The 27,993-nt window shown below is 50.2% G+C and overlaps 1 protein-coding gene across 2 annotated transcripts; it reads left to right on the top strand.

Moving 5' to 3' along the window:
* On the top strand, positions 1-27,993 carry LOC127578283 (transcription factor ETV6-like). 2 transcript variants are annotated; one of them, XM_052030107.1, is made up of 8 exons: positions 1-467; positions 5,939-6,062; positions 11,244-11,408; positions 14,419-14,550; positions 17,332-17,862; positions 23,232-23,374; positions 26,707-26,807; positions 27,588-27,993. In XM_052030107.1, exons 1-8 carry the CDS (start codon positions 411-413, stop codon positions 27,598-27,600), a joined length of 1,266 nt encoding a protein of 421 aa, XP_051886067.1. In that variant the 5' UTR covers positions 1-410; the 3' UTR covers positions 27,601-27,993. The 2 variants fall into 2 exon arrangements, with proteins under 2 accessions (XP_051886067.1, XP_051886066.1); XM_052030106.1 differs by having other exon boundaries at positions 6-467; positions 27,268-27,993.

Below are 27,993 nucleotides of genomic sequence, written 5' to 3'. Positions count from 1 at the left end.
GACCTCCCCGCCGCCACCGCCGCGTTAAAGCGGCCGCGCAGCCCGGCGCTCCGGGGCGCTCGCCGCCGCCCTGCCCGGCAGTGCCGCTTTAAGCGGGGCCGCCCCTTCCCTCCCGCCCTCCCGCCGTGGGGAATTCACGTCAAAGGTTGGCCGGCGATCCGTCAGCAACAATGAGATCAACAGGCCGCCGGCTTCCTCTTCCCGGAAGGAGGGCCGAGCTCCCGGGATGTGATTGGCAGCGGCCGGCCGGATCGCCGCTTCCCCCCGCTCGGCGCTGAGGCTTCCCGGCACCCGGCGGCAGCTGCGGGCCGGCCCGGGGCCGCTTCCCCCCGCCCCCTCCCCTCCCCTCCCCTCAGCCCCAGGCAGCGGCCCGCAGGGAGGGAGGGAGCGGGCGGCCGGCCAGCGCCGACATGTCGGAGGCGGCCAGCGCGGGTATATCGGAGGCCTTCGCCCAGACTCACATCAAGGTGAGGGCAAAGTTTGGGGCTGGGCGGGGAGCTCGGTGTGTGGGGCCCACCTGGGGCCATCGCCACGGAGAGGGCAGAGGGAGGAGGGGGCGGGCCGGGCCGGGACAGCGGCTGGGAAGTTGGCCATTTATTTAATTGGACTCCCCCCCCTCCTTTTCCTTCCCTCCCCCCTTCCTTTTCCTTCCATCCGCCCCGCTTCCTTTTCCTTCCCTCCCCCCCTCTCCTTTTCCTTCCCCCCCTTCCGTTCCTCCTCCCCGCCTATCCTTTCCTTCCCTCCCCCCCCTGTCCGTTTCCTTCCCCTCCCCCCCTTCCTTTTTCCCTTCCCTCCACCCCCTTCCTTTTCCTTCCCTCCCAGTCCCTCCCCCCTTCCTTTCCTTCCCTCCCCCCCCTTCCTTTTCCATTCCCTCCCCCCCCTTCCTTTTCCTTCCTTCCCCCCGCCCGTTCCTTTTTCCTTCCCCTCCCTCAACCCCCCCCTTCCTTTCTCCTTCCCCCTCCCTCCCCCCCCCTTCCTTTTCCTTCCCTCCCCCCCCCCGTTCCTTTTCCTTCCGCTCCCCCCCCTCCCCCCACTCCGCCACCCCCCCTTCCTTTTCCTTCCCTCCCCCCCCCCTTCCTTTTCCTTCCCTCCCCCCCCCTTCCTTTTCCTTCCCTCCCCCCCCCCTTCCTTTTCCTTCCCTCCCCCCCCTTCCTTTTCCTTCCCTCCCCCCCCTTCCTTTTCCTTCCCTCCCCCCCCTTTCCTTTTCCTTCCCTCCCCCCCCTTCCTTTTCCTTCCCTCCCCCCCTTCCTTTCCTTCCCTCCCCCCCCCTATCCTTTTCCTTCCTCCCCCCCCTTCCTTTTCCTTCCCTCCCCCCCCTTCCTTTTCCTTCCTCCCCCCCTTCCTTTTCCTTCCCTCCCCCCCTTCCTTTTCCTTCCCTCCCCCCCTTCCTTTTCCTTCCCTCCCCCCCTTCCTTTTCCTTCCCCCCCCCCCTTCCTTTTCCTTCCCTCCCCCCCCTTCCTTTTCCTTCCCTCCCCCCCCTTCCTTTTCCTTCCCTCCCCCCCCTTCCTTTTCCTTCCCTCCCCCCCCTTCCTTTTCCTTCCCCCCCCCCCCTTCCTTTTCCTTCCCTCCCCCCCCCTTCCTTTTCCTTCCCTCCCCCCCCTTCCTTTTCCTTCCCTCCCCCCCTTCCTTTTCCTTCCCTCCCCCCCCTTCCTTTTCCTTCCCTCCCCCCCTTCCTTTCCTTCCCTCCCCCCCCTTCCTTTTCCTTCCCTCCCCCCCTTCCTTTTCCTTCCTCCCCCCCTTCCTTTTCCTTCCCTCCCCCCCTTCCTTTTCCTTCCCTCCCCCCCTTCCTTTTCCTTCCCTCCCCCCTTCCTTTTCCTTCCCTCCCCCCCTTCCTTTTCCTTCCCTCCCCCCCTTCCTTTCCTTCCCTCCCCCCTTCCTTTTCCTTCCCTCCCCCCCTTCCTTTCCTTCCCTCCCCCCTTCCTTTTCCTTCCCTCCCCCCCTTCCTTTTCCTTCCCTCCCCCCCTTCCTTTTCCTTCCCTCCCCCCCTTCCTTTTCCTTCCCTCCCCCCTTCCTTTTCCTTCCCCCCCCCCTTCCTTTTCCTTCCCTCCCCCCCTTCCTTTTCCTTCCCCCCCTCCTTTTCCTTCCCCCCCCCCTTCCTTTTCCTTCCCCCCCCACCCTTTTCTTCCCTCCCCCCCTTCCTTTTCCTTCCCCCCCCCCTTCCTTTTCCTTCCCTCCCCCCCTTCCTTTTCCTTCCCACCCCCCCTTCCTTTTCCTTCCCCCCCCCTTCCTTTTCCTTCCCCCCCCTTCCTTTTCCTTCCCTCCCCTTCCTTTTCCTTCCCCCCCCCCCTTCCTTTTCCTTCCCCCCCCCACCCCCCCCCTTCCTTTTCCTTCCCCCCCCCACCCCCCTTCTTTCCTTCCCCGCCCACCCCACCTTCCTTTCCTCCCCCCCACCCCCCCTTCCTTTTCCTTCCCCCCCCCACCCCCCCTTCCTTTTCCTTCCCCCCCCCACCCCCCCTTCCTTTTCCTTCCCCCCCCCACCCCCCCTTCCTTTTCCTTCCCCCCCCCCCACCCCACCCCCCTTCCTTTTCCTTCCCCCCCCCACCCCCCCTTCCTTTTCCTTCCCCCCCCCACCCCCCCTTCCTTTTCCTTCCCCCCCCCACCCCCCCCTTCTTTTCCTTCCCCCCCCCACCCCCCCCTTCCTTTTCCTTCCCCCCCCCACCCCCCCTTCCTTTTCCTTCCCCCCCCCACCCCCCCTTCCTTTTCCTTCCCCCCCCCACCCCCCACTTCCTTTTCCTTCCCCCCCCCACACCCCCCTTCCTTTTCCTTCCCCCCCCCCACCCCCCTTCCTTTTCCTTCCCCCCCCACCCCCCCTTCCTTTTCCTTCCCCCCCCCACCCCCCCTTCCTTTCCTTCCCCCCCCCACCCCCCTTCCTTTTCCTTCCCCCCCCCACCCCCCCCTTCTTTTCTTCCCCCCCCCACCCCCCCTTCCTTTTCCTTCCCCCCCCACCCCCCCTTCCTTTCCTTCCCCCCCCCACCCCCCCCTTCCTTTTCCTTCCCCCCCCCCCCACCCCCCCTTCCTTTTCCTTCCCCCCCCCCACCCCCCCTTCCTTTTCCTTCCCCCCCCCCCACCCCCCCTTCCTTTTCCTTCCCCCCCCCCCACCCCCCCTTCCTTTTCCTTCCCCTTTAAGGGAGCTTGGGGCTTTGATCTATGTCCAAATTTAAACTGCATGGGTTGAGCTGCAAAGCTTTAACCCTTTGTTGGCAGCCTTTGCACGAACTCGGCAGTAAATACTGCACGGGGTTCCCAATCTGAGCCCAGACACCACCTCTCATCCCCACTCCCAGTCTGTGAAAACGCACTGCCAGTGTTACTTCACTTCGCTGAGGTCCGATCCCCTGGCTGAGTGAGCCCTCGGGCACTCGCTTCTCTGTTCCGGCTCTGCACTTGGTCTTACAGTGACACAGGTTGTCCCAAGCTGGAGAATTGGTATTGGTTTATTATTGCCATATGTACCCAGATACAGTGAAAAGCTTTTTGCCTGAATGCTATCCAGACAGGTCACTCCGTGCATTGAGATAGTGAAAAGGAAGAACAGAATGCAGAGTAGAGTGCTACAGTTACAGAGAGAGTGCAGTGCAAGTAGATGTCTGCAGCAGGTCTGGGATGATGCCAGTGTGACTTGGCATGCAGTGCTGCATGCTTCTTGATCCTGCCCTAAATCTCACCCAACTGACTCGTCCTTGTAGGATATCCCAGTAGAATTTTCTAATTAGTCTCCTGTGCTTGTAGACCAGATCTTGTAGTTGGCTGGTGCAGGGAACAAGCTGCAGTTTTTAAATAGTCTCAGCAAACTATTTGACTGTGGGATGGGGACTTGAATCTGATCTTGTACCAGGCGTTTCACAGCAGGGGTCACTAGACAGTGATAGGGAAGGCAAGCTGGAGTTGGGTGGAGACAGAGGCACAAACATCTGGAAAGGAAAGATTAATTTGCTTTGCCATCCCAGGTCAAAAACAAAAGAAGCAGCACAAAGGGCGAGAAGGACAAACATTATCAAGTTGTTTTGAAGAGTTAATAGAGAGGCAGGTGAAGAAATGCAGGGATGTCACGTGATCAACAAGGAGTCAAGTTTATCATTATGTCCACAAGTACGGTGAGGTACAGGTACAATGAAAAACTTGTCGCAGCATCACAGGCATGTAGATTCAGACAACTCACAGAACGTAAATAATACATAAATTTTACATAATTTATGAAAGACGGTGAAGAAATAGACAATGCAAAACAACACGTAGTGCAAAAACATTATTAGAAACCAGTCCATAGTAGTGCCAGAGGTGGTTCATAGTGTTCTGTTGCTGAGGTAAGGATAGGGTTGTGCAGGTTGGTTTAAGAACCTGATGGTTGTAGGAATGCAGCTGAATAACAGATGGGGGATTCTGATCCAGTACTGGGAGGGTGGGGAGGAGGAAGCAGTCTGGAGTTTCTTGGACTGGTTGGAAGTGAATTCTGGTGACTCCACTGTGAATTCTGGTGACTCCACTGTGAATTCTGGTGACTGTCCAAGTGAAGAACCAGGTGCAATGCTGGTGTCCACGTTTGCAGATGATATCAATGTTGGAGGTGGTGTTATTCTTTTTTTCAACAAGATGACAAAATTCTAAAGAGCTGAAATGAAGGGATTGGTAAATTGGTTTATTATTGTCACGTGTACCGAGGTACAGTGGAAAAACTTTGTTTTGCATGCCATCCACACAGATCATTTCATTACAACACTGCATCGACATAGTATAAGGGGAAAACAATAACAGAATGTAGAATATAGTGTTACAGTTACAGAGGAGATGCAGTAAGGCAGATAATAAGGTGCAAGGCCACGATGAGGTAGATTGTGAGGTCAAGAGTTCATCTTGTCATACATGGGGACTATTCAATAGTCTTATAACAGTAGGATAGAAGCTGTGCTTGAGCCTGGTGGTATGTGCTTTCAGGCTATTGTATCTTCTGCCTGATGGGGTGAGGAGAAAGAATGTCTGGGGAGAGCTGCTTTACTGAGGTAGTGAGAAGTGTAGACAGTCAATGGAGGGGAGGCTGGAAAAGGTTAAACAATGTCAAATGGAATACAACATCAATATTCCAATTTGGTTAGCTGGGCAGAGGAGGGATATGAGAGGTAAATGTGATTAGGACTGTACTCTAAATGGAGAATTGTTTTTACAACTGACAGCCTGGGCTAAATATCCTGATGTAATTCTTGTATCTTTGGGGTGATAGGAAATATCAGAGGGGCAGCGGGCTAAGAAAGCGAGAGGCTGCCCATGGTCTTTGCTGTGAGGGATTTTAGCAAGCCTTCATCCGCTCACTGCAGTTTAAAAGATCCATTGTATCCTGACCAACATTAATCCCTACACTCGCAAAAGACAAACAGCTGGAGGAATTCAACAAGTCAGGCAGCGTCTGTGGAGGGAAATGGACGGTCGATGTTTCGGGTCGAGACCCTTCATCTGGACTCGATCCCTGCACTACTGTTGCAATGAACACATTGTGGTCGCTGGACATTGTGGTTAATTGGGGCTACACTGTGTATAATTTGTCAGTCATATTTGAGAAAATTGCAGCAGTGATAAATTTCAAACAGAAAATTTGAAGTTCCCTCAGGATTATAACGAGCTTTTACTTTGTGTCAGCCACAGTGATACAGCCCATGGTGTGCTAGCCCCTGTGATAGTGACAACTTTAGCCTTGTGTTGTACCTCACAGTGCACATCAGTATGAAGTGGTAACAGATGCATCTCCACCAGTACTGTACCTGGTGTTATTTACAGTGACAGACCCATCCCCACTGGTGCTGTACCCCGGTGCTATCAGGGACAACGTGCCCACAAGCATTGTACCTCATATTTTGATCATGCCAATGAGGTTACGGGTGGGAAAGGTGGTGAAGGTTGCACTTATCAATGCTTCAGTGATTGACAAAGTTAAATTTGTTTTTCACAGCAGGAGCGAAACGCGTACACACCCCCCGTCAGCCCCGTGCCACCGTTCCCCAGCTCCATTCACGGGGCTGCTTCTGAGGGTAGACACATGGCAGATGGATCACACACTCTCCCCACCCACCTCCGTAAGTAGACCTGGCAATCCCTTGTGTGAAGACTGTTCCAGCGGTGCAGGGTTGGACACTGAATGTGTTGCCCAATTTCTCATTTTGAAATCCAAAGCCTTTCTTTTGCCCATTCTGCATTTCTCCTCTTCCCTTCTCATCCCTATATCCTGCCCCTCTACCCCCCCGCCCTTGTTACATACCAGCAACAATAGAAACACACCAAAATATGTAGAAGTGTTTAAAAACTATTTGTAGTAATAACTACTTGTAATAATAAGAAAAGTAAAAACGTCAGATATCAGACATAATCCCCAAAACTAACTCAAAGTGTGTGTGTGGTAAATTCCCAAACCCCAAGTCTAGGAATAGTTCTCAAAGTTCAGTTCAGCAAGTCATCAGGCGAAATGTGAGCAAAGGCTTTTGCAAAACCACCGTTGACTGAAGAGAACATGTAGAGAGAAATTATGAAATCCACATGTTCCACGATGGAACTCATACGACACCTCAATCTCTGATGATCTCCACTGCTTTGTTCCGAAGTATCTGCCACCCTGAAGGCATTCGATATGTGGCCACCCACAGAAATACCTGTTTCCCTCTACAGGTTAACGACAGATTGGACTCCACTTGTTTGCTCCAAAAATCCATACATGGATTGTATGTGACAGACACAGCTATTGTTCTTCATTGTTACGGAGACCAGCAGTCGCTCTCACTCTCTCCCCCTCCCCTCGACTCAACTGAGCAAAGACCATCAGCACATTGTATCTTTTTGCTGTCTGGATGACGCCACACACAAACACGCTCTCTCGCTCTACTGCTCAGGTCTTGAAGGGACATTCACCAAATATCAACCTGATCCATAACACTCTTTGCTCAATGTTTTACTCATTTCTGCCTCTCTACCTACTCTAGTCTCTGTAACATGCACCTCTTCCCCTCTCTGTATATCTGCCCGCCTTCCAACCCTCCAGGCTGCCCCTTCACTCCTCCTTGCTTTTCTATCCTGCCTGCTGCTCTCATTTTCTGTTGCTCTAGGCACTCTTCCTCCTAGTAACCTGTATTTCTAACCTTCACATCTCTTCCTACATCATCGCCTCCTCTTCCCCTGTGTCTCTCCTTCCTCTCGTCACATCTCTCCTGCCCCCTTCCATCCTCGTCTCCAAGCCCCTTTCCCCTTGCCTCCCTACTTCACCTCTCTGCTTCCCACATCACGCTGCATCAACATGACACCTCACTCAAAGGAAGATGGTTGTGTTCGTCGGGCATTAATCATCCCAGTCCTATGACTGCAGGGGCCCCTCAGGGCAGTGTCCTGGGACCAACCATCTTCAGCTGCTTCCTCAATGACCTTCCTTCCCATTTCTGAGCTTATGGGATGTGCAATCATTATTGAACAATGTTCAATTCCATTCACCTCAGCTCCCACCTTTCAATTCCTCGTCATTTAACAATTTCTAGTTTTATTTCTATTAAAGTGGATGACCGCTCAATTTTTCCCACTTGATGTTCCATCAGCCATTCACGTGACCAGTCTGTGTCCCACTGAATCCTCTCTGCATTCCCTTCACCACCTTCCAACATGGTATCGTCAGCAAACTCGGATATATTGCACATAACCCCTTCTTCCCAATCATTGATATTGATTGTGAACAGCAATTGTCCCAAGGTCGATATTTGGTCACAGATCCCAATCAGAAAACGACCTGTTCCTACTCTTTCTGTCCATTTGACCAATCTTCAGTTCAGTTGAGTACTGTGTATTACCCCAATCCACGCACTCTAAGCCCTCCTATGTGGCACCTTATCAACACCTTCCGAAAGCCCAAATCACATCCACAGGTTCCCCTTGTCTGTTCTGCCAGGCACAACCTCAAAACTATCAGACTTGTTGAATACGATTTCCCTTTCAGAAATCCATGTCGACTCTGCTCAGTCCGATTAGTGTTTTCTAAGAACCCTGCTACTGTTCTGTTAATAACAGATTCCAGCAACTTCCCTGTTACTGATGAAAGGCCAGTTGATTTCTAGCCTCCCGTTTCTCCTTTCCTCCTCAAGTAGTGGGGTTACATTTGCAATCTTCCAGTCTGTGGAAACCATGCTAGAACTCGTGGCACTTTGGGACCAGTATGTCCAATATCTCCAGTGACACCACTTTTAAAACCGTGTGATATAGGTCATTGAGCGTTGGGTTTTCGTTCCCATTCATTCCTTCAATACTAATTTTACACTAATGCTCACTTCCTTCAGCTCCTCATTCACTGTTTCTCTTCACCTGTTTCCCTTCACTATTTCTGGGAGCTTTTCTTAGTCTTCTGTAAAACAGACACAATGTTTAATTTCTCTGCCATTTCCTTATTCCCCACGCTAATTTCTCCTGTCCTAGTCTGTAAGGACTCGAGTTGACTTTACCTAATCTTTTCCTACCCTCCAATTCTTCTTTCCTTATCATTGCCTCAGTCCTCCTTTGCTGAATTCTGAAGTTTTCCAGTCCTCGAGCTTGCCGCTTGTTTTGGTGTGCGTTAGAGGGATGTACGTTTGCTCCATCCGAACCAGTTCTGAGCCAAGATCCTTTCCCTCGCTGCCTTAATTTCACTCTAAAATCGAGGCTGCTGCTCTTTTTACACTTTGCAGGATTCTTAACTTTTAGAAGTGATAGGCAATGTTTAGTTCCCAGTTTCTAACTGTGCATCTTTGATTATTAGATCATACCTATTCATTTATTTATTAATTTATATTTAAGCTAATATTGAATTATTAGCTTAATTAGATATAAATAGGTATGATTAGCTTAAATAGAAATAAATGGGTATGAATACTGTGTCCATTTAGAATCTTAATCTTGTTATCCCTGCTCTAACTCTGATCATAAAGTTATGAAGTGATACAGCATGGAAAAAGGCCCTTCAGCCCAACTTGTCCATGTTGACCAAGTTATCTATCTGAGCTAGTGCCATTTGCCTGCATTTGGTCCATATCCCTCTAAACATTTCCTATCCAGGAACCTGTCCAAATGTGTTCTAAACATTGTAATTGTACCCACTTCCTCTGGCAGCTCATTCCATACACCCACCACTCTCTGGTGGGGGAGGGGGTGAAATACTTGCTAGCTCCGCTAAATCTTTCCCCCTTCACCTTCAATCTGTGCCCTCTACTTTTAGGTTCCACCTACCCTGGGAAAAAGACTCAGATTTGCCTTTGTCCCTCATGATATTATGATTGTAGATAGTCTCTTGTGTTTGCATGCTCTACCCTTTTCTGACAGCCTCTGGTTACCATCGTCCATTCCCCTGCCCTACACCATCGCTTTGCCCTTTAACTTTCTAAATTTCTGACTTGCTTCCTGACGCCCTAAAGCTTTCACACCATCTACAAGGCACAAGGTTGCGTGTGTACTTGCATACTCTCCACTGCATACGTGGGTGGTACTCTGCAAGAAATTTGACACCCTCCAGGACAAAGCTGCCCATGTGATTGCTGCCTTCAACCTCCCTAGAGATTCACTATCCACTCCCGTCGTTGGGGCTGCAGAGTGTACCAGTTACAAAGGATGGGGCAATTACTTGTCTTGGCCAGCCTTGGTACCTGTTATCACTACTACCAAGAAGGACAACAATCCCTTGCAACAACCCAGTATACTCTTTGCCTTCCAATCTACCGGCAGTACTTCTATGTTCATGTACTCTGTGTCATCAGGCAGCACACTAATGTTTGCTGTTGAAAAGATGTTCTAATTCTCTGGTACTCCTACCACAAGTGAGTAACGTCAAGTTTTCCCACATTGCATTCTGACTTCTTGTCTGCCTGTGTATATTGTTTTTCAGACTTGGCATCCTATCCTGAGCAAACATGGGTACCTTGCACTGTCTCTTCATCTAAGCCATTCACAGAGACTCTGTGGATTAATCCCTGTGCCAACCTGCAGTTTCTCCAACTGTTCTCCAACCCTCTCTGTGCTAATGTCACTTCCAACTCCGTGAGACTCTATTTAATGTAACCACCTTTTGTGTAACAGTCAAAGTTGAGTTTGTCATGTGCACAAGTACATGTGTGCACAGGTGCAATGGAAAAACTTGCTTGCAGCAGCATCACAGGCACATCGCATCAGATAAGCAGCATTCATAAGAAAAACCTAAATTATACATAGTTTTAATACCTTATCAAACGCTCTCTGAAAGTGATGGATCTGGTTTAATCTCTTCACCCCTTCCGCTCTCTGTCTGAAGACTGTCCTCAGTCAGAATAATAGGATCCACTTATTGCTTTGCTGTGACAGTCTACCTCACGTCATCAACTTATCCTTTAGTATTAGCACTGCCTGCCTGAATGCTATGTTCATGTTATTTTAGAGTTGTGTGTGTGCACGCACGCACGTGTTTTTTGGGGGCCAGCAGCTTTGCAGTGCAATAGGGGTGGGGTTATCATGTGTCCAAGGGTCAGAGAAAGGAGGTGGGTTGGAGTCACGAGAGGGTTGGGGATTGGGTTGGGGTGGAGTAATTTTGAGTTGGGTGTGGGGTCACTGTATGGGAAAGATTGTCTAGTCATAGAGTCAGACAGCACAGAAACAGGTCCTTCAGCCCACCAAGCTCGTGCTGCCCTCTTTCCGTGTCTTTCCAGGTTCCTCTTACCCACATTAGGACCATAATCCCCTATGCCTTGGCGATTCAAGCGCTTGTCAAGAACTTATGCACTGTCAGAGTACCTGCCCCCAGCACCTCTTCAGGCAGCACATTCCAGACTCCCAACTACTCTGTGTGGAAACATTCCCTCCTCACGTCCCCTCTGATCCTCCTCACTCTCACCTTTTAACCTATGTCCTTTTGTCTTGGAGACCCCCACCATGGGGGAGGGGGAAGTATCCTGACTATTTATTCTCATTATTTTGTACACCTCCATCAGGTCCTCCAACTCTGCCTTCTCTGTCCCTAGGAAAAGAAACTCGGTCTGTCCACGTAACTGAAACATTCCACCCCGGGCAGTGTCCTGGTGAATCTCCTCTGTCCCCTCTCCAGTGCAATCGCACCCTTCCTGTGGTGTGGCCACCAGAATGACACACGATACTTCGGGTGTAGCTGAACCACTGCTATATAGGGTTGCTGTCCCTGCTGGTGTTGAGGGGTGCCGTTGATCAGGGGTGGGGCAGTACCTCAGTGTTTTGCACGCCTGTGTTCATTGGCTGGCACTGATTGTGCTCCGCAGGATTGCAGCCTGTGTTCTGGAGCAGGCTGGATGTTGGTCAGTGGCTGAAGTGGGCAGAGCAGGAATACTCTCTGCGCCCGATGGACTGCGACATGTTTGAGATGAACGGCAAAGCCCTCTGCCTGCTTACCAAAGAGGACTTCAGGTACCGCTGCCCACACTCAGGTAAAATGCCTCCCTTCGACGTGACTCCAGTACACTGCCAGAAAACACGGTCGCTTTGTGCAGGGCCCACACTTTTGAGAGTCGGTGCTGGGGATGGGTTGGAGTCTGGGGCTGGTGGGGTGATAGGAATCGTGAGGAAGGTGACCAGACCACTGGGCTGGGAATGCTTGACCTGTTCTCAACCCCACTCCATCTTGGGCAGAAGATACAAGAGCCTGAAAGCGCGTACCACCAGGCTCAAGGACAGCTTCTATCCCGCTGTTGTAAGACTATTGAACAATCCCCTTGTACAATAAGATGAACTCCTGACCTCGCAATCTACCTCGTCATGGCCCTTGCACCTTATTGTCTGCCTGCACCGCACTTTCTCTGTAGCGGTAACATCTTGTTCTGCATTCTGTCATTGTTTTCCTTTGTACTACCTCAATGTACTGATGTGATGAAATGATCTGTATGGATGGCATGCAGAACAGTTTTTCACTGTACCTCTGTACACGTGACAATAATAAACTACTGATTTATTCTGTAAATTGCATCTTCAACAGCTTAATCTGTGACTCCCCCCACCCCTGCATGGCCACTTTACCACCTGCACAATCCCCCCCTCCCCCACCCCCCCCGCTTGTTTGTTTTCTCCCCTTTTGCTCAACTGAGTTCCCCAGCCTTGTTCACCAGCCTCCCATTTGCTGAACTGCTGCCCCTTCCACAGATGTCTCCCCCCAACTTCTTCTGCCCTCCTGTTTTTCCCCACCCCACCCCTCCTTTGTGTGCCCTGCTTTCTTGATTGCTTCCTCTTCCCCTTTTCTCAGCTGTTTAATTATTCGGCTTTCTCAGATCTGAGCACCACTGGCAGGTCCAGCACCCACAGTCTGTCCCTGATTGCCCTTGAGAAGGCGTTGGGTGGGGGAGCTGCCTTCCTGAACTGCTGCAGTCCTTCTGGTGAAGGAGCTGCCGTAGAGCTGTAGGGGGATGGAATTCCAGGCTTTTGACCCAGTGACAGTCAAGGACTGGGGGTACATTTCCAAGTCGGGACAGTGTGTGACTTGGAGGGGAAGCTGCAGGTGGTGGCAGTCCCTTTGTCTTTGGTGGTGGAGGTCGCCGGTTTGGGAGGTGCTGTCAGGGTGGCCTGGGCAAGTAACTGCAGTGCGTTTTGTAGATGGTGTGCACTGCAGCCACCGTGCACTGGAGGTGGAGGGAGGGAGGGAATGGATGCTCGGGGAGGTGGAGATGGGGCTGATCAGGCCAGCTGGATGGTGCCAAGTTTCTTGAGTGTTCCTGGAGCTACACCTATTAAACATGCACCTGACTGGTGCCTTGTAGATGGTGATCAGGAGAGTGAGTCACTTGCTGCAGGGTACCCAGCCTTTGACCTGTGCCTGCAGGCATTGTCTCTACGTGGCTGGTTCAGGACGTCGATATTAGTGATGGTAATGCCCATCAATGTAAAGGAGAGATGGTCAGACTGAACTTTCTCCCCCCTCCCCCTCCCCCCCCCCCCCCCCCCCACCCCCCGGTCCAGCCCCCTTTTATCCCTCCTTGCTGCCCCAAGCACTCTCCCTCCTTTCCCCTTTTCCAACCTTCCCCACTCTTTCTCCTGTTCCCTGTGACCCTTGCCATGTGCCCCCTTGCTCCTTCTCCCCCATTGCCCTGCTCCATGCTGTCTGCCCCATGACCCCGTGCTCTATTCTCCCCCCTTGCCCATTTGCTGCCCCACCCCGTCACTACTCCCCCTGCACCTCTTCCCTCATTAATGCTCCTTCCTCCTCGCCCCCATGCCTCTTCCATTGCCCTGTCTTCCTTCCACCCAACCTGATATCCCCCTGCCCAATTTAGCTTTTCCTCTTGTTCCCTGCACCCCCTTGCTCCTTCTGCCCTGGGTGCACACCCATCCCCCTGCCCGGCCAGTGTCTTGGACGTTGCCCCCACCCCCTCGTCCTTGCTTCGAACCCCTGCTCCTCGTTGGACTCTCAATCTCTTACAGCCTTTCTCCTCTGCCCCCCCCCCCTTTACTGCCATCTCATCACCCCTCCACCTTCCTTGTTCTTAACCCCTCCTTCGCCTCAAGCTTTCCACCCTCCCCTGTTCCCCTGCCTTCACCCCTTGCTCCTATTTCCCCCCCCGTTCCCCTGACTCCCCTCTGATCTCTTGCTCCTTTGTCCCCGGTATCTCCCCTCCCAGCCCCACCTTGCTTCCTCTCCGATCCTCCTCTCCCATCATTCCCACCCCTCACGTTGATTCTTGGACCTCCTCTCCTCCTCCTAACCCCCAACTTCTCCTCTACCCTCCGTTCCTGCCCCTTCTGTAATCAGCTTCCTCCTGTGATCTTCTGCTCCTTTACTCTTGTTTCTTTGCCCCTCTTGTCCTCTCCATTGCCCTGTCTTCAACTCTACCCCCTTTCTCCCTGCCCATTTACTTCTCTGACCCAGTTGCTCTTTACCTGTGCACGTTCTGCTCCTCTGCCCCTTTTGCTCCCCATGATATCTCAAACTGCTCTTTATCCCTCTGTTCTTTGACCACCTCCCTCCCGATTCTCCCCATTCATCTCTGCTGCCCCAATCTCTGTACACCCCCTCCCCATTTGATCCAACCATCCTTGCTCTTCACCCCCCCCCGTTACCCATTGACCCCATTTTATTCTATTTTAGCCCCCCGCACCAATTATTGTGCCACAGCTTCCTTTCTCCCAGTGCTTGGTTTCCCACCTACCCTTTCGATGTTTCTCCCTTTGGCCCCCTTGATTTTCAACCACCTCTGATACTCCCTCAATGATCCACTTAAACCCTTGCCCCCATGACCTCCCCACCTCCATTGCTACCTTGCTCTGGTCCTTCTGAATGCCAGCCATCGTCTTGCCTCACCATCCCGCACCCCCCACCCCCCCCAGCCCCCTCTTTGACTTTGTTCTGAACCCCTTTGTCCAGTCGTCCCTTTCCGGTCCTTGCCCCTGCCTACCCCTCCCTTCTCCTTGCCTCACTTTTATCATTGGTTTCATGGTTGCTTGTGCCCTCAGGAGATGTCCTCTACGAGTTACTGCATCACATCCTGAAGCAGAGGGAGTCGCCTGTTTGGTACCCACCGTTTCTGCAGCGGGGTAGCACCCCACATAATCCACCGGAGATCATCCTTCACAATCACTTGGAAAGTAAGTGTTTGTAGGGCAAGTCAAACAGCACAGGAACAGGCCCTTTGTCCCACCCTGTCTGTGCCAACCAGCATGTCTCCATCTGCATGAAGCACATTTCCCAGCCTTCTATACCTTGGTGATCAAAGTGCCTGTGTAGGCACTACTTAAATGTTGTGAGAGTCTCTGTATCCACCACCTTCTCAGGCAGTGTGTTCCAGATTCCAACCACCCTCTGGGTGAGAAAATTCCCCTCGGACCCCCTCCCCTCACCCCCCCCCCCCCACCCCAGCCAAACTTCTTACCCACCCCCTTACAAGGTTAATGACAGGACTCTTAGCAGTGTGGAGGAACAGAGGGATCTTGGGGTCCACGTCCATAGATCCCTCGAGGTTGCTGCGCAGGTTGATAGGGTTGTTAAGAAGGCATATGGTGTGTTGGCCTTCATTAGTCAGGGTATTGAGTTCAAGAGCTGTCAGGTAATGTTGCAGCTCCATAGAACTCTTGTTAGACCACACTTGGAGTATTGTGTTCAGTTCTGGTCACCTCTGGATGACCAGAAGGATGTGGAAGCTTTAGAGAGGGTGCAGAGGAGATTTATCAGGATGCTGCCTGGATTGGAGAGCATGTCTTATGAGGACAGGTTGAGTGAGCTGGGGCTTTTCTGCTTGGAGCAAAGGAGGATGAGAGGTGACTTGATAAAGGTGTACAAGAGGCATAGATCGAGTGGATAGTCAGAGACTTTTTCCCAGGGCGACAATGGCTCACACAAGGGAGGCATAATTTTAAGGTGATTGGAGGAAGGTATAAGGGGGATGTCAGGGGTAAGTTTTTTTACACAGTGGTGGGTGAGTGGAACGCACTGCCGGCAGAGGTCGTGGAGGCAGATACGTTAGAGATATCTGAGAGACTCTTGGGTAGCCACATGAATGATAGAAAAATTGAGGGCTATGTGGGAGGGAAGGGTTAGATAGATCTCAGAGCAGGATAAAATGTAGGCACAACACTGTAGGTCAAAGGGCCTGTACTGTACTGTGCTGTAATGTTCTATGTTATCTTAAACCTATGCCCTCTAATTTTGGACACCTCATAGTCCATAAGGACTTGAAACAGGACTTTTGGCCCACCAAGTCTGAGCCAACTGTCAGTCACCCATTCACACTAATCCTAAAGTAACCCCATTTTATTCTCCCTACCTACTCTCCTACACACTAGGAGATAATTTACAGTGGCCAATTAATGTGCCAGCTTGCATGTCTTTGGGATGCGGGAGGAAACTGGAGCACCCAGGAGAAACCCACACAGTCAATGTGCAGACTGCACACGAACAGCACCGGAGGTCAGGATGTGATCTGGGAGTCTGCAGAGCTACTAGCTGTGCCACCTCTGCTAAGGGGAGAAGTTTCTTGCTCTCTACCCTATCTATGACCTTCATAATTTTGTGCCTCTATCAGGTCCCCTATCAGCCTCCTTTGCTCCAAGGAAAACAGACCCAGTCTCTCATAAACTGAAACACTCCATCCCAGCCAACATCCTGGTGAATCTCCTCTGCATGCTCCAATGCAGTCATGTTCTTCCCAAGTGTGGTGACCTGAACTGCACGCAGCACTCCAGCTGTGACTCCAATCAGTGCCAGAAGAGGGGTTGGTGACAGACAGCCCGTGGAAACTTAGACCAGGGTCAGGCTTCACCAATGGCTCGGTGGCAAAATGGGTCACGTTGAGAAGAGGTGACAATAGCAGCAGCTCCAGATGGGGAACCTTCTGCAATACTACAACATCAAGAAGGAAGAGGGAGAGTGGTGCCTTAGGGTTCCATAGCCAGGTCCTAAAGAGGGTATCGCTGCCAGAGTGCTGATGGCAAGGAGTAAGATCAGGTGGAAGGTGAACAAATCACTGAAAATGTTGGAACCAGTGGATAAGGGGGGGGGGGAAAGAAATCAAGGACCTGAATAGAGTTTCAACACTAAAAGAGGGAGAGAGAAGGACCGAGGAGGAGGAACACAGAGAGGGAGGGATGGAGGGTGGGGGAGAGACAGGAGGATGGAGGAGGGGGCAACAGAGAGAGAGAGAGAGAGAGGAAGGTATGCGAGAGAGGATGAAGGGTAGGGGGATGAGAGAGAAGGTGGATGGAGGGAGGGGATGGGGAGAGATGGATGGGGGCGGGGAGAGAGATGGATGGGGGCGGGGGGTGAGGGAAGGAGAGAAAATGAACCCTCAGCTAATTGTTGTCTGCAATATATTTTCAGAATTATGCCCAGTGAGAGAGACAACCATTTTAACAGATTTTTTGCTGCACTTTATTGGGTCATTGGGATTACTCCTGGGGCAGAAGGGGTTTGTATAGGATGAGAGAGTGTTGGAAGGAAAGGTTTGGAATCAGGAGTGCTGGGAGCATCTGTGGTCCAGGAGTCTCCTGGACGGAAGGGGAACATCTCAGAATGTTGTACGGTTTAGAATAGATATTAAAAAGGATATTGAGCACTCTGAGGTGACGACTGGGGAAGGGCCATTTTCAGTGGGATGAGAACAGATGAAGTTGGGGTGAATTGGACTCAGCTGGCAAAGCTGAAACTGGTCATGGGGGTTTTCAAGATGAAGGTATTACAGCTCCAGGCTACGGAATGAAAGTCCGAATTTCTTTGACGATCAAAAACATTGAGTAAAATAGAGCAGGAAACTAGGCAGAAACCAGGTTATGAGAAGCAGGTTGAGTGCTTCAAGGGGAAGTGGAGTAGGAAATGGGAGTACGTGGCTTCCTGAACCTGACTATTTCCTAACTCCTGTATGTGAACTCCTGCAGGTGCAGTACACAGAAACTTGCGGTCTTCGGAACAAGTCAGCCATCGAATGCAGCCTTCTGTGGATCGATTGCTTCAGTCCCCAGCACGCAATAACCACCGGCTGTCTCCAGAGATGGATCAGGAGAGTTCACACAGCCTCCAGCCACCGATGGACAGGAACCAGACCCCCAGGTCTCAGGCGGAGAACACACACAGTTCCTCGCCAGACATGGAGCAAAGACTTTCCATTTCCCCGGTCGATGAGAACCATTGTTCCTCGGGCAACGAGCAGATCCTACATCCACAGCAAGCAAATGGCTCGCCGCAAGACAACTCTCGCTTCATCCAGTTAATTCCTACTTCTATGATGAACCCAATTATCTTTAACAGCAGGCAGTCATTGGAGTTCAGGCCCAGGCTGTCAGAGGAGAATTCACACAAGGAGAAGCCTTTAAACCTCTCCCATAAGGAAGAGCAGCTCTACAGGAACCATCTAATGGTTCCTGTGGCAGCCCAGGAAGAATCACTGATGCCCATAGGAAGAATTGCAGGTAGGTACTAAATGAGCCCAGCAGGGGACCACCACATTGCAGACCTAATATTAAAGGACATAACCTCATCTCCTGGCTAGTTGTGCCACAGCCCTTGGGACTCAATATTGGATTTGGTAATTTCAGGGAAGCACCTTTCCTGGCCGGTTCTGATGCAAGGTTGTCCACCTGCTACGTTAACTCTTGTCTCTCCCTCCACAGGCACTGGCCTGGCCTGTTGAGTACGTTCAGGGTTCCACTTTCATTCCTTTGAATGCAGATGCTGGAATCTAGATGAAAAACACGATGATGCTGGAGGAACTCAGCAGGCCAGGCAGCGTCCGTGGAGAAAAGCAGGTGGTCAACGTTTTGGGTCAGGACCCTTCTTCAGGACTGAAGATAGGAAAAGGGGGAAGCCCAATATATAGGAGGGAAAAGCAGATCAGTGATAGGTGGACAAAAGAGGAGGCAGGGTGGTCACAGGGTGGTGATAGGTAGATGCAGGTGAGACATAGTGATAGGCAGGTGCGGGGGAGGAGGGGAGAGCTGATCCACCGGGGGATGGGTCAAAGGTAAGGAGAGAGAGAAAAAAGGCTAGGAAAGAGAAAAAGCATAGTGGTGGGGGGGGGGGGGGTGGAATTGTCTAAAGTGGAATTCAATGTTCATGCTGTTAGGCTGCAAGGTTCCAAGACGGAAAATGAGGTGCTGTTCCTCCAGTTTGTGCTTGGAATTCTGGCAGTGGAGGAGGCCGAGGACTAACATATCAGTGACAGTGTGGGAGGGGGAGTTGAAGTGACTGGCAACGGGGAGGTGCAGATCGCGGTTACGGACGGAGCGCAGGTGTTCTGCGAAACTGTCACCCAGTCTGCGTTTGGTCTCACCATTGTAGAGGAGGCCACACTTGGAGAACCGAATGCAGTAGATGATATTAAGGGAGGTGCAGGTGAATCTCTGTCTCACCTGAAAGGACTGTTTGGGTCCCTGGATGGAAGTGGTGCAGGGGCAGGTGTTGCACCTATGGCAGGGGCAGTGGAAAGTTCCCGGGGTGGGAGCGGGATAGGTGTGGGGGTTGGGGGAGGAACGAGGGAGTCGTGGAGAGAGCGGCCCCTGCGAAAGGCAGAAAGGGGTGGGGAGGGGAAGATATGCTTAGTAGTTGGGTCCCGTTGGAGGTGGCGGAGAATGACGTGTTGGATACGTAGGCTGGTGGGATGAAATGTGAGGACAAGGGGGACCCTGTCCCTGTTGGGTCTCGGAGGGGTGGGGGTGAGAGCGCAGGTGCAGGAAATGGTCTTGACCTGAAACGTTGACTGCCTGCTTTTCTCCACGGATGCTGCCTGGCCTGCTGAGTTCCTCCAGCATCATCGTGTTTTTCACTCTGTTTCAGACTTCCAACAACTGTTCTCTTTTTTTATCTCACATTTCCAACTGTCCCAATTCTGATGGGAGGTCTTTGACCTGAAACACGCACAAAATTCTGGAGGAACTCAGCAGGTCAGGCAGCATCTATGGAGGGAAATGAACCGTCGATGTTTCGGGTCGAGGCCCTTCATCGGGACTGGAAAGGAAGAGGGCAGAAGCCGGGGGAGGAGCACAGGCTGGCAAGTGATAGGAGAGTTCAGGTGAGAGGGGGAAAGTAGGTAGGTGGGTGGGGGAGGAGGGTTGAAAGGGTGATGTGTGAAGCTGAGAGGTGATAGGTGGCTGAAGAAGAAGGAATCCGATAGGAGAGGACAGTAGACCATGGAATAAAGGGAAGGAGGTGGGGAACAGGTGGGCAGATCATGAGGGCAGGGGAGGGGAAACAGAAGGGGTGAGGGGCCACAGGAATGAGGGAAAACAAAGAAGAGGGGAGGGGTTACCAGAAGTTAGAGAAATCGATGTTGAGGCTGTCAGGTTGGAGACTCCCAAGGTAGAATATGAGGTGTTGTTCCTCCAATCTGTGTCTGGCTTCAACGTGGCAGTAGACGAGGCTGTGGACAGACATGTCAATATGGGAGCGGGAAATGGAATTGAAGTTGGCAGCCACCGGGAGATCCTGGCTTTTGCAGCGGACAGAAGGAAAGTGCTCCAATGTTTTCTGCTCTTGATTCGGGTTTCCGAGTTCTGCAGTTTATCTTTGAGACGTATATTGAGTAATGTGCTCTTGGGATCAAGGGACCATCCCTGTACAGTAGGATCAACGAAGAGAGGCAGTGTCTGTAGACGGAGAACTGAATGCAAGAGGAGTCAGATCAGCCAGGCAACTGGTGCCAGACTGGGAGTGAGAAACCCAATCCCCAGAGCCAGTGCTGGAGAGAGAGAGAGAGAGGCTACCCACAGAGCCAGTACCTGGGAGGAGCACCGTCTCCCCAGAGCCAGTGCTGGAGAGAGAGGCCACCCACAGAGCCAGTATGCTGAAGAATATCCTCGATCCCGGAGCTGGCTCTGTGCCATGTTAGGTCACTCTCACACGCTCTAGTTGGCCTCAGTGCCCTTCACTTGGCACTCCAGGCCATGTTTGTCCTTAAACGCTGCTGTTGGACAGGGCCTTGTGATTCTCCTCCAGACCCAGCTGCTGGAGCTCACCTGGACCCACACCAAGAGCAGCCCACGTGCGGGGACGTTGGCTGGGCAGTCAGGATGAGGAAGTGTGGCAGCCGAGCCGCCACCCGTCTCTCTCCGGGCCATGGGAGAATTTGGCCTTTTCCCTCCGCTGGAGAACGTCTGTGGAAGTGGTTTGTCTGGTGCCAGGCCACCCCTGGCACTGCCACCGACCATCCTTACTCCTTGTCCAGACCTGGGCAAGAACAGCAGCCTATGTGGGCATAGGGTGTGAGAAAAGGGAGCAGTGTTAGGCCACTCGGCCCCTCAATCCTGCTTGCCATGCAGTAAAATCATGGCTGATCCAGTCTTAGCCTCCTGTTCCTGCTCACCCCCCTCCCCCCCAAATAACTCAAACACCTATCAATCGCCACCTTGAATGTGTTCAATGGCTCCCCCTCCAGAGCTCTCTCTGGTGGAGAACTCCAGAGTCACAACTCTCTGAATGAAGAAATTCCTCCTCGTCTGCATGTTAAAATGCACGGTAGTGTAGCGGTTAGCGCGACACTATTACAGCGCCAGCGATCGGGGTTCGATTCCCGTCGCTGTCTGTAAGGAGTTTGTGTGTTCTTCCGTGTCTGCGTGGGTTTCTGCCGGGTGCTCTGGTTTCCTCCCACATTCTAAAGACATACGGGTAGGTTAATTTGGGGATTAAAATGGGCAGTGCGGACTTCTTGGGCTGGAAGGGCCTGTTACCACGCTGTAAATAAATTTAAAAAAAATGGATGACCCTTTATTCTGGATCTATGCCCCCAGGTTCTAGATGCCCACACAGGGGAAATATCCACCCCCTCAGTCCCCTTCAGTTTCCATAAGATCGCCTCTCATTCTTCTAACAGTATCGTCCCAACCTGCTCAACTTCTTGCACAACCCCTTCATCCCAGGAATAACCCAGTGAACCTTCTCTGCACTGCCTCCAGTGCAAGCACATCCTTCAAAGTGCAGTACTCCCAAGTGCACTCTCATTAATTCCTTGTAAAGTTGTGTCAAAACTTCCCTACTTTTACACTCCATTACCCCTTGAAGTAAAGGCCAACGTTCCATTACTTGGTGTACATGGATGCTAACGTTTGTGTACTAGGGCGCCTAGATGGCCCTAAACCACAACATTTTGTAGTCTCGCTCCATTTAGGTAATCATTTCCTCTTCATTCTTCCTTCCAAAACTCTCACTTTCCCACATTATACTCCATCTGCCAACTCCTTGCCCACACACATCTAATCCTTTGCAGCCTTTGTGTCCTCCTCACAACTTGCTAACCCACCTATCTTTGCATCACCAGCAAATCTGACTGCAGGACCCCTCGGTCTCTTCAGGTTATCGATTATAAATTAAAAGTACTTTAGGCCCCAGCACTGTTCCCTATGACACCCCTCTAGTTAATGACAGCCAATCCAAACATTTATCCATCTATCCTGACTTTCTGTATTCTGGCAGTTATTCCCAACCACGTGCAGTAACTTTTATGGGGCACCTTCTTGAATGCCTTCTGGAAATCCAAATACACCATGTTTACTGGTTCTTCTTTACCCGCCCTGATTGTTACATCTTGAAAGACTCCAGCAAATATGATTTCCCTTTCATAAAACCATGTTGAATCTGCTTGTCTTGGCGGCACGGTAGCGTAGCAGTTAGCGTAACACTATTACAGCGCCAGCGACCCGGGTTCAATTCCTGCTGCTGTCTGCAAGGAGATTGTTCGTTCTCCCCGTGTTTGCGTGGGTTTCCTCCGGGTGCTCTGGTTTCTTCCCACATTCCAAAGACATACAGGTTAGGAAGTTGTGGGCATGCTATGTTGGTGCTGGAAGCGTGGCGACACTTGCGGGCTGCCCCCAGAACACACTACGCAAAAGATGCATTTTACTGTGTGTTTCAATGTACATGTGACTGATAAATATCTTTTTTCTAAATGTCCTGCTCTAACGTCCTTGGTTCCACATTTTCCCAATGATGGAAGTTAGGCCAACTAGCCTATAGTTTCCTGCTTGCTTGTGTCTCCCACCTTTTCCAGTCTTCTGAGACCACACCAGGGAATTTTGGTCAATTGCAACTAGAAGGGGCCTTGATGATTGAGGAATTGCGTAGATAGCTTGCATTCCTGTTGGGATTGTTGTGCTTCAACATACAAGCAAACTTATTTGGGGGGGGGGAGGGGTTGCGCTCCTAGAAAACGGACTGTTACACAGTTTTCCGTAACACAAAGCTGTGTCATCAGTGCATACGTCAAAAAACATAAGTTGGAAAAATAAATTTGTGTTGATCTATTTACCTTTCTCCACGTACATTCTGTGAGAGTGAATCTTATCCCATACCTCAAATATTTGGGTGGTGATTAGTGAATTCTGTAGGGTCAAACTTCTGTTACCTGAACAGCCATAACATGGTGGTTGCTTGTGGTCACTGCATGGACAGCTATATCCTACTATCTCCTTCAAATCTTGTTTGTGGAATAAATATTTGCTGGGTCACCAGGATGAACTCCTGTCCTCTTCAGATAGTGTTATGGGATCTTTATTTACCTGAGAACGTATACACAAGGGTTGTAACATTACACTTGGTGGCTCTTGGGAGATGGCTCTTCGGAGTCTTGTATTAGCAGCTCAAATCCCTGAGTGGGACTTGGAAACCAAACCATGAATCAGAGGTGAGATTGCTATCCATGGGTCAACTCATCAAGAGGCTGGGGAAACCAGTCAATGAGACTTGTGGCCTTTTATTTGAAGGAACTGGACATTTTTCAAAACAAAATGCACATTTTGAGTAGGAGCCTGTTAAAGGTCAATAGCTTATCTCTGGGTGTTAATGTCCACAGACTGCAGACTCCTGTGGGACTACGTCTACCAGCTGCTGTCGGACAGCAGATACGAAGCGTTCATCCGATGGGAGGACCACGAGTCAAAGGTTTTCCGAATTGTGGACCCTAATGGTCTTGCACGTCTGTGGGGAAACCACAAGGTAAGACGTGTTGGGATGTGGCTCTCGAGGGCCACCACGGGGTGATTGGGTGTAGCTTGGGTTGGTGATTCATTGAAACCAGGTTTTGTGAATTGGTTACTGTAAGGTAAGGGTGTTGGGTTTGTGTCCATTGGGGTTACCACAAGTTATCAGAGGTCTAGTGTGATCTATTGAGTTTCCACAAGGTATAGAGAGTTTAGTTTGCGATCTATTGAGGGTACCACAAATTAATGGTGGTCTCCACAGGGTAATGAGCAGTCAGGTTTGTGATCTGTTAGGCCACCAAAATGTCTTCAGGGATCAAGTTGGAATCTTCTGGGGGAACTTTATGGTAATCAGGGTCGGGTTATGTGATGAGTTACCATGAGTAATGGAGATTGGGCTTGTGATGTATTGGTGCTACTGCAAGGTGTGTTATCTATCAAGCACTCGTGGTGAGGGATTTTGGTAGTGAGTCCAATCTCGCACTTGCATTATTCTCTAATCCAAGCCCCCTAATGTCCACCAATATCTGGTCTCTGTTATTTAACCTGTCCAGACCCTTCTTAATGTTACACACTTCAGTGAAATCTCCCCTTAGTGCCCTTTCTTCAAAACAAAACATCCTCAGCCAGGATAATCTCGGTTCACTATTGTATTTCCCCAGCCCTGGAAATATCCTTGTCTCCTCTGGATCTTGTCTAGCACTACCACATCTTTCCTGTAGCATGGTGACCAGAACTGTACACAGTGCTCTAGCTGTGGTTTAACTAAAGCTGTATACATAACCTCCCTACTCTTGTATCCTATGTCAGATAATAAAGGCAAGTATCCCATATTGACTTCTTAAACTCCTTACCTGCCTTTTCAGCTACCTTCTGGGTTTGTGGAAATGCATTCCAAGATCCCCCTGTTCCTTTACATTTCGTAGTACCCCACCATTTCTTGTATATTCTGTTCCCTCATTTCTCTCTCCCACCATCTTATTGAGGGGAAATAATTTTTCCCAACTCCCCAGAGTGTGCATTACCTCTCACCTTCTCCAGACTGAGTTCCGTTTGCCACTTTGTTCTACCTAAACAATCCATTGCTCCCTTTTGAAGCCAGGAATCACCTTCCCCATTGTCAACTGCTCTGCCAATTTTAGTAGCATTAATAAACGTAACTGTGGTTCCAATATTTGCCTGTGTCCCATTGCATTCCACAAGGGACCTAATACTGAGCCCTATGGATACCTACTGCATACTGCCCTCCAGTCCCAATGACCTTTGTTTCTGCAGTCTTACGCCCTTTAATCTAACTTACCATTTCTTATACAAAAAAAAACCAAGCTGCTGGAGGATTTCAGTGGGTCAAGCAGCATTTGTAGAGGCAGAGGGATGATTGACGTTTCAGTCAAGTTTCTGCATCTGCACCCTGTGTTGCCATTTCCTGTGCCATCCCTCATGGCTATCACTATCTGAATTGCTTAGTTACTCGGTTGATCCCTTTCCCCCTGTTTGAACAGCAGTGACCTGTAGGTCCTCCAGCGATATGCCAATTACCAAAGAGCTTTGGAAAATAACACTCGACACCGGCACTATTTCCCCCCTCACTTTAAAAGCCTGGAATACATTTTATCCAAGCATGGCAATTTATCCAATTTTGATGATATTATGGCCATTAATGTTTCCTCTTTCCTTTTTGTTTATTATTTCCAATGATTCACATTCTTCCCCCATAATGTCAATGCCTGTATCACCCCCGAGGTCCTCATCAAGCTTTCTATCTACTCTGTCTATACCCTTAATGATTTTAAATACTTCTATCAGATCACCTTGTAGTCAAAGTTGAGTTTATTGTCACATGCACAAATACAGGTATGCACAGGTGCAATGAAAAACTTACTTGCAGCACATCACAGGCACATAGCATCAGATAAGCAGCATTCACAAGAAAAACATAAATTATACACAATTTTATAAGAAAACACAATTAGAACAAAAAAAAGTTCATTTTAGTACAAAGTGATCAGAATGGTCATAGTGTTGCTAAACCTTAGTGTGGTTAGGGTTTTGCTGGTTGGTTCAAGAACCTTCTCTATCCCAAGCAGAACAGTCCCAGCTTCTCCAGTCCTTCATTCCTGGAATTATTTTAACAAACCTCTTTTAAGTTATAGGGCAATACAGCATGAAAACAGGCCCTTCAGCCCAACTCATCCATGCCAACCAAGATGCCCATCTAAGCTAGTTCCATTTGGTCCATATTGCTCTAAACCTTTCCTATCCATGTACCTGTCCAAATGGTTTTTTTTAAAGTGTTGTTATTGTACTTGCCTTAACCACTTCCTCTGGCACACTCTCCAAATCCTTGATGTTTTTCCTAAAGGGTGGCATCCAGAACTGGACACTATCCTCCAGTTGTGGCCAGTGTTTGATAAATGTTCATCATGACTTCCATGTGTTTGTACTCTGAGCCCAGGGCTCAAAGGTTCGACATCTGTAGTGGTCTATAATTGGGAATCACCCCTTTTCTATTAACGAGACATCATTGTGAAGCTCTATGGATGGATACTCTTAAAGCAGAGCTGGCTAGTCCTGAAACAAACAGGAAAAGCAAGTTGTCTGAAATTGTCGGATGCCTCCCGTGATTCACTTTAACGTAATAATCCGCTATTTCCTAGTCGTACCTCAGCTTAGCCTTGCCCCAGTTTAGAACTCTTACTGCTGGTCTGTCTTTATCTTTTCCCATTTAACTAAATCTCATTCCATGTTACAACCATAAAGCATAGATTCCCAATCTCTATTTTCATACTATGTGTTTTCTTCATATTTTCTTAACCCTGGATTAGCTATTTCCCTTTTTGTCTTGGCTAAATTTGAATTTCTTAACTATTATAGGAAACGCCAGTGTACAGTGCGTTGCCGATAAGCAGTGAGAGCTTCAGCATGCTATTATAGAGGGCCAGTGGTGAGCTGGTCACAACAGGAAATGAAGCTGTGGTGTCCTTGGGTTTCAGCTTCATAAATGGATGGAGTACCAAAGGCAGCACAGTCTGGCGTGGCATACCAAGTTCAAGTTTATTGTCATGGGCATACGTACCCAGGGTACAAATGCCATGAAAATCAGCTTTTTGCAGCAGGACCACGGTACATTACAAAAATGACAAACATGAATTACATAAATTAACAAGGACATAACTTGCACGACAAAAGATCCAGCCTGCTTGATCTTGATCTGTGAGCCATAATGTGCTCACTGGGAGAGAAACTGGAATGTAGTGGGTTCAGCTCACAGAGGGGTGACTTCACAACTGTTACAGGGGTTCAAAGTGTACCAGCAGTTTAATGATCCAAAACTCTCTTCCTAAACAGAACAGAACAAACATGACGTATGAGAAAATGTCAAGGGCTCTTCGCCATTACTACAAACTCAACATCATCAAGAAGGAGCCTGGCCAGCGGCTCCTGTTCAGGTACTGAGCATTTGTGGTGGTCCTGCAGATTTGGGAGACGAGAAGTGGGTGTGCCTGTGGGTGTACGATGTGTCCCTGTGGGTAGGGAAAGTCCTGTGGAGTAGATGGGGTGTGGCACAGTCAGTGGTGGTGCCAGGTTTATGGGGAGTGGGACTACGCAAGTGTAAGGGTGAGTGGGGTTGTAGCCAGGGCAGGTTGAGTGGTGGGGACCGTGGGGGGGAGGGTGAAATGCGGGGAGGAGGAGAGGGATCAGGAGTGTGAAATAGGAGAAGTGATGCATTTAGATGTTACCTTGGACAAACTGACACAGGATTACTGTGTTGTGAGGGGATGGTGGATATAGAGAAGGTGTGGGTGGCGTAGGGATCATGGCGTAGGAGGGGCACAGTGAGAGGGGCAGAGGTGCACAGCGTTCCTCATCTGTGCTTGGAATGAATTTTCTCCCCTGACCTCCCGTCAGGTTTATGAAAACGCCGGACGAGATTGTGAACAGTCGGTCAGACCGCCTGGAACACCTGGAGTGCCAGGAGATGGAGGAGCCACTGTACCAGGACGAGGAGTGCTGAGTGTGGCAGCGGGGCAACTGGTGCACTCACTGGCTGTGAATTACATGCCAAGATATGGCTGTTGGACTGGCAACCCCGGGTTTTGGAGCAGAAAGTGGCTCTGTGTGAAGTGCTGGAGGCACTTGAGGCTCACCTAGTACTCCAGTATATCGCTATATCTATTCTACACTGCTGTTTCATTACTGTGACAACCTTCAACCATTTATTTGACCAGTGATTGGGAGTGACTAAGGACAAGCAGAGGTTCAGCCGGACTGGAAGCCCACAAGGAGTAGAAGATGCTGCCATCTCTGATGTCCCATCATGGGCTCTGATCTACTTGCGGGCCAGGGAGCCAGGAGAGGTGGAGCCAGACCTGGCTGATGGATCTTATGCTGGAGCTCTGTCTGTGTCAGCCTGCTAGGGTGGGGGAGTGGGGTATCCTGCTGTCCAATGCACTATTTCTCTTAATAGTTATAACTTGAATTTTGAGTTTTTTTAAAAACTGCTCAAATGCAATTTCTCGCTCTTTCTCTCTGAGCTCATGCTGAGAATCCATATTTCTGACAAAACACACTTTGTATCGACTCTTTTTAAACAATGCTACAACTCGAATTAAAATGAAAATGGATTCCAATGGG

This window comes from Pristis pectinata, chromosome 15 (genome assembly GCF_009764475.1).
Source record: "Pristis pectinata isolate sPriPec2 chromosome 15, sPriPec2.1.pri, whole genome shotgun sequence".
Lineage (NCBI taxonomy): Eukaryota > Metazoa > Chordata > Chondrichthyes > Rhinopristiformes > Pristidae > Pristis > Pristis pectinata.
This window is presented reverse-complemented; position numbering and strand designations above follow the sequence as displayed.

Coding starts and splice junctions, on each gene's coding strand:
- LOC127578283 (XM_052030106.1), top strand. CDS start 411: ATGTCGGAGGCGGCCAGCGCGGGTATATCGGAGGCCTTCGCCCAGACT. Junction 6,063..11,243: donor CACTCTCCCCACCCACCTCC/GTAAGTAGACCT, acceptor TGTGCTCCGCAG/GATTGCAGCCTGTGTTCTGG. Junction 17,863..23,231: donor GCCCATAGGAAGAATTGCAG/GTAGGTACTAAA, acceptor TAATGTCCACAG/ACTGCAGACTCCTGTGGGAC.